General features: G+C 38.6%; 1 protein-coding gene across 1 annotated transcript in view; it reads right to left on the bottom strand.

Annotated features, from left to right (window-relative positions):
* The window catches only part of LOC102311629 (synaptosomal-associated protein 25-B), a gene marked incomplete in the record, with an annotated part of 37810 nt that overhangs the window by 2853 nt on the left and 22706 nt on the right, over nt 1–12251 (bottom strand). The window contains 3 exon segments of the mRNA XM_042218157.1: nt 371–490; nt 3824–3941; nt 10271–10319. Of these exon segments, the coding sequence (XP_042074091.1) occupies nt 371–490; nt 3824–3941; nt 10271–10319 (287 nt within the window).

Genomic DNA, 12251 nt, shown 5'->3' with positions numbered 1-12251 from the left:
TGTTTATATAAATATCAAATTAATGCATAATTAAAGAGATATTGCTGCAGACTGAAATGTCTCCACAGTTCGTCAGTATTTACATCTTTAAACATTAAACTGATATACAATTTGATCTGTTCCTGAGGCGAAACTCAGTTGAGAGATTACAGTCACATTGTGCATAAGGAAAGAAAACAGTTATTTAAAGAGTCACATGAACAGTCGGCTCCAGGATATGCCTCCAGTCATTACATAATTACATACATAAACACTACCACATATCTCATTTTGCACAACAACCAAACCTGAGCATTTATGCACAGAGTCAGACACAAACAAGCAAGCTCGGGGCGCACACAAACCAACACCTACACACATGAATGGTTACCTGCGGATGAAGCCCCCACTGATGGCCATCTGTTCGCGTTCGTCCACCACTCGTGCCCCCGGCTGGCTGTTCACCACTCCATCCTGGTTCCCTCCCCAGGCCTGGCCCCCGCCCTTAATCCTACCACACATACAGTTCAGTCAGAGTCAGTGTAGCTTTTTATTCTGTGTGTGTATGTTTATGTGTGTGCATGTATATGCATGTTTGTTAATGACTGAATGGTTGTGTATGTGTGTATTTGTGGGCTGGTTTGTGTATCTGAGTAAACATGTAAGGCAGCCAGTGAGTGTGAATGTGAGTAAGCAGCTTTATCCATGTGGATTTATTTCTTGCTATTTACAATCAAAACATATATATATGAATATATGTTTAGAAGACACTGCAGATGGTTTTAAGCCAATTAGCCACCTAAAAGCAACATGCCAGCCACGTATGATAAGGTTACATACATGCATTTGCAGTCTGTTAGCAAATAATTGATCTAACATGCAGATCAATTGAATCCAACACAGTAAGCTTCAATGTGGCTTATGCAAGAAAGGAATTAAAAGTTTAAAAACAAAACTTCTCCCACAAGCACATACAGAAAAGCACAAACACTGAACACAACAAGCAGTCTCCAGACAGAAGACACACAAACACAGAGATGTAAACATGCAGTGAGGAGACATGCAAGGCAGAAACATGATATTTGACATGAAAAAGGAAAAATGTAAAAAAGGCAAAGGATCCGATACATGCTCTATCTATTAAAAGAAAGCCGTTAGATCCAATGTGATTTAAAAAAAAAAAAAAAAAAGCATATTAATTTAAAAAAAAAATCCCTAAACATACAATGTGATCATTTTGCATGGAAGACTTGCTAAAACCAGCCCTTCATTTCATCTGGATGGATAGATCAGTAGGAGGATTCACTGCATACAGTCAAATAAGCAAATGTAATTCTTAACATTTGTTTTATAATGCTTGGAATATCTGGTAGGTGAAGATTTCCACTTAGGAAAAAGCTATAAGCAATATTTGGGTAACTTTAAAAAAAAAATTTTGTTTGGTTTTCAGCCAATTGCAGCCCATTTGAGGCAACACAAATTCACCCACCAGGTATTCTAGACATGCTAGAATTCTTTTTCTCATGCTATTTGACCCAGGGTTGCCATACAAACAGTCTCAATCAAATGAAACATATGACGTAACCACAGGATTACATAACTACTGGTTTACAAAAGGGAGGACCAAAGAGCCATAGAATAGACAAGCTCTGAACCCAAAAACCAAATCTTCTGGAAGCAGAATAAAGACGGATTTTAAATACACCCAAATATTAAATATTCTCCAAATGGGAAAAAGAGACTTTACTCATACATAATGACTGATGTGTTGAAGTAAAGCGAAAAGGATAGTGCTAATGTCAATGTCACTGTGTTGGACAATAACTATCTGTTGTTCAAATGTAATGTCATTTCCAGATTAGATCTAAAAATTGTTGCTTTACACACTAAAGGCAAACAAAAATACTAAAAAAAAAATACCAGTTAAGTAATACAGAAATAAAATCAGATATAACACAAAAATCATTTGTTTGGTTCTGCGTAATCCTTTCCTCAAAAACAAAAGAGCAAGTTTTACCCAACTCCCCATATTCATGGTTTGTACCTTTGTACATATAATGTGCATATTGTTAATCATTAAGACATCACTTTATTCACTCCCAGGCAAATATCTGAGAAACACTTTGGGTGTAAACCAAATGAAAATAAAAATACAATTTTCTTATATATACTTTTGGTTTGTAAGCCACTTGTATTTTCTATAGCTCTGAAATAGTATAACCATATCCAGCAAATGTATTTGTTCCAGCGTGTAGTATGCTCAGACATGACTCAGCAGCCATAGTTTGGCTGCTAGAAGGGTAGAGAACAGATCACACAGGAGTTTGGCAAAACTGACATTAGCAATCCAACTTAACTTTAAAAAGTAAATATACAGATTTAAGAACTTTAATACTGAAACAGTGGTCAGAAAAAAGAGAACAAGTTTGCCTAACTCATGCATGAGACTGTAATGTGCAGGGCAATGTTGAGGGAAGAGAGGTAGGATTCAATCTATAATCAGAGGTAAGGTTGTAAATTTTCCCAGCTTTCACTTCCTTAAATATATATATGTGTTTATAAGTGATACAATAACACCTTTAGTTACACTCTACAGAAGCATAGAGTCCTTCCTATTGTCACCAAATTCATAATTTCCTCCAAACAAATTCCTGGATCACTGGGGGTTGCTCTCTAATATTGTAGGATCTTGAACTGACATGGATAGAGTATTTAAAAATGCAGATTTTCACCACATTGTCTGCAAAAAGGCAAATAAACACATTTCCAAAAGGCTAAATGTGAAATATAAAACTTTAACGTATGTCTCTGAACTGGAGGACCCGTCAGACTGACTGGCTGTGACTATCAAGTAACTGTGTAATCCAGGATAAGCTTTTTTTTTACTTGATAACAATAACAACCAGTAAAACAAAGTTACCTTTTTTCTTCATAGAGTCCTATTGTTATATAAAAAAAAAAGAAAAATAGAAAAAAGCTTGGATTCATTTGAATGCACTGAGGCATAACCAATTATATATCTTTATGTAAGGAGGCGACTAACTGATTTGTTTCTTGGTTGTACTTTTACACAGCGTGATGCATCATGCTGCAGGACGTTAGGGTAGGAGTTTGGGTAGGGTTTGGAGTGTTTCTGTGGCCGAGATCCTTGCAGATGCTGCTCCCTGCTGGAAGAGAATCTCTCATCCAATGTGGAATGAAGGGCTTTTGACAGCTGCTGAGGCTGGACAGAAAATACAGTGGCATCCGTATGTTGTTCATGCATGCACACATTCTCTCCCTGCAGAGTCTTAATTTAAATAATCTGTCTCACACTCGTGCATGCAATGCTGGTGCCTGTTCAGAGAGCGTGCTGTTGTGGCTGTAGGCCTGACTGCTCACACCACAGTTCACCATGCTCTACACACCAGAAGCAGGCAGATGGATAAAGAGGCAGGTAGGCAGGCACTGAAACACATGCAGTCAGGCGACATAGGCAACACCTACTTGTTACAGGGACATGAACATAGACCACAGAACTGTCCTAGATTGTTCAAATTCTTTTCTGCATCCTTCATGTCCTTATTGATTTGGTCCATCCCCTCCTCGATGCGTTCCAGTTGTTCTGATTACCAACACATTGTCATTTATCCCAGCAAAAGAACGTAAGCACATGAGAAGAGAAGAGAGGAAGAAATTGCAGGGTGGAAGGAAGGGGATGGGAGTAGAGAAGGGGGACAAAGGAGAGAAGACAAAAAAAGACATTGACTGTGACAAGAGAGACATCAGACATCACCATCACCACCACCACCACCATCACCAGCACTGGACAGGCAAGAGCGCACGACTCCTGGCCGGTACCTACTTTTTAATACATGGGCATATCAGACCACAGCATTGTCCTATATCTTTTAAATCTTTCTCGGCCTCCTTCAGGTCTGCGTTCACCTTGTTCATGCCCTCTTCCACACGATCAAGTTGTTCTGGTGAGGACAAAGGCATGAGAGTGTTGAAATAAAGTTGACTGGTTTGTATCGAGGGCTGGCGCTCTACACTAGATTGCAAGAGGCAGACTGTTTTTTGCTAGATGCAGAAGGCAAAGCGGGCAAAAAGCATTAAAAGTATCAAATGAACTTTAATTTTTCTTCATCTGGAGCTTTCCATGTGACTTTTAACTGCATGCATTTCTCGTGATAGCCATTTTTTCCCTACCTCCATGGGATCATCTTTTCTCAGTAAGTATTTGATGTGAGTGGTGCTGAGAATCAGTAGCAGTATGCTTCATCCAATTCTGCAAGTGTACACAAGGACATTTATTCTGCCACCTTAACTGCTTAAATATTACTGCATGTCAGTGAGAATAGAAATAGATGACAAAGAGAGTGAAAGACAGAAATTCATGGCTTAGGTGGCTGAGAAGCCTGAGATCCAAAAGGAAGGAAAAGAAGAAAAAAGGATCAGAAGAGGCAGAAAGGGCCAAAAATTATTTAAAAGGTCTCAAAATATGATAGGTTAAGTACAAATTTGGACGGACTATTGTTGAAAAAAACTATTACTGTGCCTGTGTAAAGGCATATCGGAGGGTTTAACAACACAATGCCGCATGCAAAGCATTAAACAGGCTTCAGTATTAATGCCACAGAAAGAGAAGGTAATGCCATCTATAGGTGCCACCATAGTAGTTACTCTGGTCATTCAAACTGATTGAATAATCCAGTCATGGCGCCTGCACATTTTAATAAAACCCACCAGTGTATTATTAAGACAAAAGGAAACAATGTATCGATTTTTCAGTCTCAAGCCTGGCTGTAACTGCGTGATGTAGATAGAAATGAAAGCTGTCTGACACTGAATTCACCCTACCCCATTCATGAACTGAATCCCTGGATAAGGAGGAATATCTGGTTCCAGATTAGTTTTATGATATTTAATTGAGAACACCAAGAAAATCTCTCCCGAGTTTTCTTACGTCAGTGTGATACTATTTTTCTAAAGCTGCAAAATGTCTACTTAAAAAGAATTCTTCAAAGTATCCTCAGATCCAGATCAATTTCAAGAGTTAATCACGTCAAAGTTAGCCCAAGTTCCATCTCTATAAAAATTTCCTTGCAAATGAATTCATAACCTTTTAAATAATCCTGCTAATAAAATGACAGACAGAGAGGCTCAGACATATTACTAAGCAGAAACCAATATTAGTTAAGAAAATGCAAAGGATAAACTTCAACTCTTTATTAATAAACTAGTTATTATGAACATATGTTACGGCCCTAGCTGTGCCTCCTGAAACTGCCCTTGTGTGGGCGTGGTGTTTTTCTCCGCCTCCTCCTCTCTTGCCACTCCTACCCCCCTGTTTCTCTCACTCTCCTCTCTCCCCAGGAGACATCTGCTCTTGGTTAGCCTCGTTTGCCACCTGAATCCAGTCAGCAATCACCTCTGAGGCTATCTAAGCTGGGGATGAGCTGTGAGCAGGGGTTTTTTCTCTGGTGTTCCCACATTGGGTGTCGCAGTTGTCAGGAGAGATCCTATAGTGTGGAAGCAGTGTGCAGTGTAACTGCTTACGTGAGTAGTGTGGGCTTGTGGGCCTGGCAGCAGTAAAGCCAGCTGCTGCTAGTGACAGGGTGAGCTTGTGGGCCCCTGGAAGTGCCTCCTCGTGGTGTGGAGTTTTTGTTTGGTTGTTGTGTCCTGTGTTGTTGCAACCTTTTTCCTTTTTCCAAGTGTTATCGGTAAAACGGCGTTGCCGGCTCTTTATGTTAAGATTATCTATAATAAAGACCATTTTATTTACTAAGAACACCTGTCTGTTCTCCTTTCATTCTGTTCTGGACTCATTTGTTACTGGTCCCCTTACTCGTATGCCTAGACCCCTTCGGGGGGGACGTAACAACATAAATCATGACAAAATCGTTATGCATGTTCAGCCTGCAGGGGCCGCATTTATAAAACAGACTGACCTTGATTTAAATAGAAAACTCCTTCATTATTTATATATAAAACCTTTTGCAAAGTCTAGACTTATGTAAGTGATTTTCTTGCTTATGTATTGCAATTTCCGACACATATCCAAGCCTGTGAAAAGGCTGCTTGCTGAACGCAGCAGTGACACACTCCCAAGTTACATGTTTAGCTTTGTTTGTTAACTCAATGTTTAGTAGACTTTATCTTCTCTATTAGTGGCCATCGTCTGTCTTCACAAAAGGTTTAGTCTTGATTTTTTGAACACTTAGCTTCTTTAATGAATTAAAAATAACTAAATTATTTTTGTGATCTTAAAATTAAGTTCATGGATAAACACAAATGCATTTTGTTTTAAATGACAACCCCAGATGGAAAACGTGATCGACAAAGTTTAGTGCTGTTTGCAAAAATGTCACAATTGTTAAAAACTCATCCAAGCAGAGTTGTGTATAATCCATCAGCCTTGAGTCTGGTTGAATTTAGGTCACACAGCATGTAGCAGCCAAGTAGGGAGGGGCTCATTAGCTGCAGTAAGACCTCCATCACAGGTGAGACATCTCTGCAAGAAATGACAAATCTCCTCCGGTGTGACCTGTGCATGAGTGTGCGTGCATGTCGTTTAGTGTAAAGTGCAAAGAGGGATTAGTCCCCGCCCAGTTTACACCTCAACAAGAGTGTACTAATTACTACAGGCATGACCAGCCCAGTGATTTTCTTTAACAGAAATATAGGAGGTAATTCTTATATCTATATGTGAAGGAGACACAAATAAATTACCATCAGTAACCAAGAGAGAAGGATGGATGGAAAAAAAGAGAGAAAAGAGAGAAGAGAAAGGCAGTGCAAGCAAGCGAGATGTAGGGTCAGGTACAGAGGACATTCATTTAGAGGCAGAGGTAATTTAAATCTCTGCATTGATTGTTGTCCTGTTATTACAGCAGTGAGCTGTGTGCTGTGGCAAGAGTTACTCAGGGGGAAAGTAGATGTGAGGAAAGAGAGAAGAGGAAAATAGGCTATCTGTTCTTTTGACAGGCCCATTACTGTAGGCTGCTCTCTCATGCATAGAACTGCCTGCTTAAGATACAGACATATTTCCTATATGGAGGACCAGAATTAAATAACAAAATGTGATTTCACTATAAATAAAATTGAATGTGCCACGAATAACATAGTAAGATGTGACAGAACATGGTATTTTATAGTTTGCTTTGTAAATGTTTATCTGATGTTTGTCTTTAATGAGATAAATATGGTAAATGTAAAACCATTAAAAAATAATATTCACAAATAAATTCATAATTCATAAATATAAAGGGAGATAAATTAAAATGGGAGCGAAATTAAAGCACAGAAGGATTAATATAAAGCTAAATAAATACATTAGCAAAAATAAAGGTAAAACATAAACCGATGTCACCTTTTATATACAGTGGTGTGAAAAAGTGTTTGCCCCCTTCCTGATTTCCTAATGTTTTGCGTATTTGTCACGCTTACATGTCTCAGATCATCAAACTAATTTTAATATTAGATATTTAATATTTTTGAAATAATGATTTCATTGATTAAGGGAGAGAAGTTATCCAAACGTACCTGGTCATGTGTGAAAAAGTAATTGCCCCTCTTGTTAAATCATGAATTAACTATGATTAACCACATTTTTTGGAAAGCTGAGTTCATTTTCACTAAACACACTTAGGCCTAATTACTGGCAGACCTCTTTAACCAAGAAATCACTGAAATAGAAGATGTCTGACAAAGTGAAGCAGACTAAGATATATCAAAAAGCAGCACATCATACCACAATCTAAAGAAACACCTGAGAAACAAAGTCACTAACACCTATGAGTCTGTAAACGGTTAAAAGCCATACGTAAGGATGTAAGGCTTTGGCACTCCAATGAACCAGAGTGTGACACATTGTGCACAAATGGAGAAAACTCAAAACAGTGGTGAACCTTCCCAGGAGTGACCAACCTACTAAAATTACTCCAAGACCACATCGCTGACTCATCCACGAGATCACAGATTACTTGTGTTATTGTTGTGTAATATTTGACCTGAAACATTTAAGTGTGACACATACAAAAAATACGAAATCAGGACAGAGGCAAGCACTTTTTCACACTTTTTCAGCAAATGACTAAATGTTTAGATATATTTACTGGATATTAACTGTATATATTTAGTGAGACCTTTCTTTCTTCCTCCTTTGTTTGTTATAGCATTTCTGGCTGCCTGTATTTTTACTTATGAGCTATCGCTAAAAACTCTTTGATGCATAATCCATGAGCCTTGTGTCTCTACATGCATCCACGAACCACCAGACTTTGTGGTTATTAAAGGCAGAAAAGTAGTCTTCAAAGATTATTATGAAGGTTGCAAAAACATACAAATTCAGTCAGTTTCAGTATGTTATTAATTTTAACTTCTGTGGGACTTAAACCACTGACCTCTGACTGGTAGTGCTGGTAGTAGCCTTCACTGAACTTCATTTTCTTCACACACTCTAATGCATGTTTCACAGAGTTTGTGCAAAAAAACCTTTCCATAGTTCTAGCACACTTTTTAAAAATAGTGAGGACTCTCTGCAAACATGGAGACTTTTTCAGAGACGATAGTGTTCATACACTTTAAAAAATTGTGGAAAAAACTCAGAACTAACATAACCATTGGTGTTAAACAGTAAGAGGTCTTATTTCTATCTATAAGCAAAGTGTTTCATTCATGCAGTCAAGCTAACATGCTAACTGTGTCCATTTAAAACTAAAGCCACACACACAATGTTTTGCTGTTGTAATGTTTAGCTCTTTAATTTCAGCTCTACTCAGTTTACACTTTTTTTTTAAGTGAATCTTAATAAATTGTCACATGGACTGTTTCATTCTTCATTCTAAACAGGTTTTGCAAAGCTAGTGCTTAGAGCTTCCAGTTAAGCTAGCTAGTTGAGCCACACATGATGGTTACTGGATGTCTGCACAACTGGCACAACAACATGTATTAAATCATGCATAAAATCTCCAGTTACACTTATAACTAGGTTATGTTTGAGTTTGAAAACAGCTGGAGTTACTACGCTCTGACAGTCCGCATGTGTTAATTAATACTTCAGAGTGATGTACATGTGTGTAGTTTGCGGACAAACAGTGAAGGGATTTATAATCCCTACTTTGAGGGTAAACATCCATGATTTCCATTAATCTAAGTGGCTTTCAAAAGTAATGGTAATCCACCCAGAGTTATGTACCAAGTATTAAGAAATAAAAATACTATACTATACTACTATAATACTTTTTTCCCTCTAAATTTGACTTTGTTGTGAAGTGCGTTCAGCTGTTTTGCTGACTGAAAATCTTAAAATGAAGAATCTCCACAGAAAATCATTATTTGTTTGACTTGCTCCCAAGTTACGTAGACAAAAACAGGCCGGAAAAGGCTCTTCTTGAGTCATAGAGTAAATCTCCCAAAAATGACTTTGGTAAGACACATTATCTGTCACTGACTGACCTCTGAACATTTAGACCTGACAATCAGGTGAACCGCAAACATGTTAGCTTGGTTTAACAGAGCAAAGTAAAACATGTACTTAACATACAGCTAAGAAAGAATCCAAGTTTTAATTCATAAGGAGTAGGGCTGCAATGATTGTGAAATGTGGGCTAACATCAATGTGTAGTGTTAAACTGACTAACAGCTGATGCCTGTTTATGTTGTTATCAACCACTGCCTTTGACAAATCTCATGATATCTGAAGTGGATGGTGAACAACGAGGGGAATGTCAGCCTGCATCAAAGCTCAGCTGATGAATTGGTGCATAAACATAAACATGTGACTGAGAAAAGGGCATGAAAGTGTAATACAGGGAGGCAAAGCAGAAGGCAAGCTCAGCAGCACATTCCAGTATACTCCGTTAATCAAATGTAACTTTTTCTTACAATTGTGGCTTCCGCCACTGATAAAAAAAAAGTGTTGTGCTGCAGTCAGTTTTACAGTGATTCTGTTGTTTTGGTTTGTATTTTTAAAAAGTCGCATCCCTAAAAGCCAAACTTAATCAATGTTTAGTTCAGCCTGAAATTATGGAAAGAGAAAGCCAAGAAGAAGAAGCCAAGGTTGATCTAGAAGAAGTAAAAATTGCAAAGGGTCTCCGAACCTGTGGGAACCCCTTCATTTCACTTTTCCCTGTGCAGGTCTGCTGTAAGACCATAAATGTCATTATTTTTCCTTAAACTTGGTCTGAGAATCTAGAGTGTTATACTGGATGTACTGATGACGACTCTCCGATTGTACACCGTGAAACTGCAGCAAGAGAGAATCAGGAGCAGAGCAGATAAAAGTGATCTCTCCCTGTCAACTTACCTCCCTGCTCATCCAACATGACGAGAGTCCTGATGCCAGCATCTTTACTCTAACAGACAGACAGAAGGAGAGGTGAGAAGACGACAGCAGAGAAGAGAAGTGAAAGGAAGAAGAGAAATAAAGTTGACAGATGAGTGAAGGTCAGCAGAGCAGAACAGAGCAAAGCTATCAAAGCAGCAGCAGCAAAAGTGGGTCAAATTGCAATCTGAAATCACATTTTTGAAACTGATCCTGAGAGGCACAGCAGAAAACAGCAGGGACATTTTGACAGCTTCTTGCTTTACAAAACTGCTCCTATGTCTGTGTGCTAAATATAAAGATTAAAGCAGATGATCGGCTAGTCTGCTCCGTCCAAAGGTGACAAAAACGCACCTCTGAAAGAAAACCTGATATTTTTATCTTTTAAAATGGGATAAAAGATATTTAAGCAACTTTCAGATGGGTTCGGGGTACAGCTGTCTCCCCCAAAGGAGTAGTGCACCCCACTGAACTGCACAAAATAGGGCAGGGATAGCTCAGTAGGTAAAGTGGTCGCCCCATGATTGGAAGGTCAAGGGTTTGAATCCACTGAACGGCTACCCTGAGGTACCCCTGAGCAGGTCCCTACACACTGCTCCCCAGGCGCTGGATTGGTGGCTGTACACTGCTTCAATGAGTGAATGGGTTAAATGCAGAGAGTAATTTCCCTACAGGGGATTAATAAAGTATACATTAAAATGTTTTGTGCTTTTTTTTAGTTGTAGCTCGAGAAATATGGTAAAGGAACTGATCGGACTTCCAAATGTCCAAAATACAAAACTAATTGTGTCTAACGTTGTGTAAAAAGCAGGAATCACGAAGGAACCAAAGGATCTGCTACAAACATCCTACTATCAGGCACCACAGGACGCCCCCAGAGGTCCCACAACAATGTGTGAACAGGCCAGGAAGCAAAACAAAACCCATTACAATGTTTTGGCTGTTTGCTGTGCTGATATGTCTGTACAAAGTATCCATCTTTTGTGTATTTAGTTACATATGTTAAAAGGTTTACACATTTAGAATAAATCAGTCACAAATCAGTCGTGTCACTGAAATTGATCCACGTCTATATCAATGCTGAAAAAGACTGGGTCTGCATGGGTCTGTATGAGTAAAGTTAAACTGGATGAGGAAATTTTTCTCAGTATAAATAACATTAAAAGACAAAAAACATGAGTTTTGATGAAAGAAATTGATCATTCTTAGCATCGCATTCAGCTGTGCCAAAGTTTGCAGATACACTTGCATAAACCCTATGGGAGGGCGGCTTGTTTCCCCAAGAGGGCTCATGGGAAATCATGCGAGGGCAGCCATGGCCTCAGAACTACAGGACAGGATATCTGACCTCGCCAATTGGCAGAGTCTCACGCGGTGACATCACTTCTTTCTGCATGGCTAGTTAAGGACACATGCTCACAGAGTATCAGGACTTTTTCACACTTCACTGTGAGTCATAAAGTCACAGGATACTGTCCCCCCACCCACCCAAAAAATTTCTACCCAATGAACAGATAAGGCGCTTTCTTTCTTTGCACTTTGTTTTGATGTTAACCATTTGTAAATATGTGAAGCAGACCTCTTTTGATATATTTCTAAGCATATAAAGTCAACTCGTGAAGTAGGAAGAATAAAAATAATGATATCTTAAAGGTGAACTTATTTTAAGCTTCTTAGAGGCTCAGTGCTGCATCTGTATCAGTTACAGTCCTTCAGATAAACACAGCTGGTATTGATCTTTCATTCACATTTGCACTTTGCTGTCTGGCTTACCGGTGTGTTTAAATGTGATGCTAAAGGGTCCTTATGTTGGAATCCACACAAGATTAATTGTAAGGACAGATCCAGCATACTAATGCTACAGGTGCCAAAGGACACTTTGTGCGTACTTGTTGCACAACTGTATTTAACACCCTCTCATTAGTTTAATCTGTAACAGTACTTTGAAATAATAAAAAATATG

Source organism: Haplochromis burtoni, unplaced genomic scaffold, assembly GCF_018398535.1.
Source record: "Haplochromis burtoni strain Fernald_Lab_line unplaced genomic scaffold, NCSU_Asbu1 Contig_2, whole genome shotgun sequence".
NCBI lineage: Eukaryota > Metazoa > Chordata > Actinopteri > Cichliformes > Cichlidae > Haplochromis > Haplochromis burtoni.
This window is presented reverse-complemented; position numbering and strand designations above follow the sequence as displayed.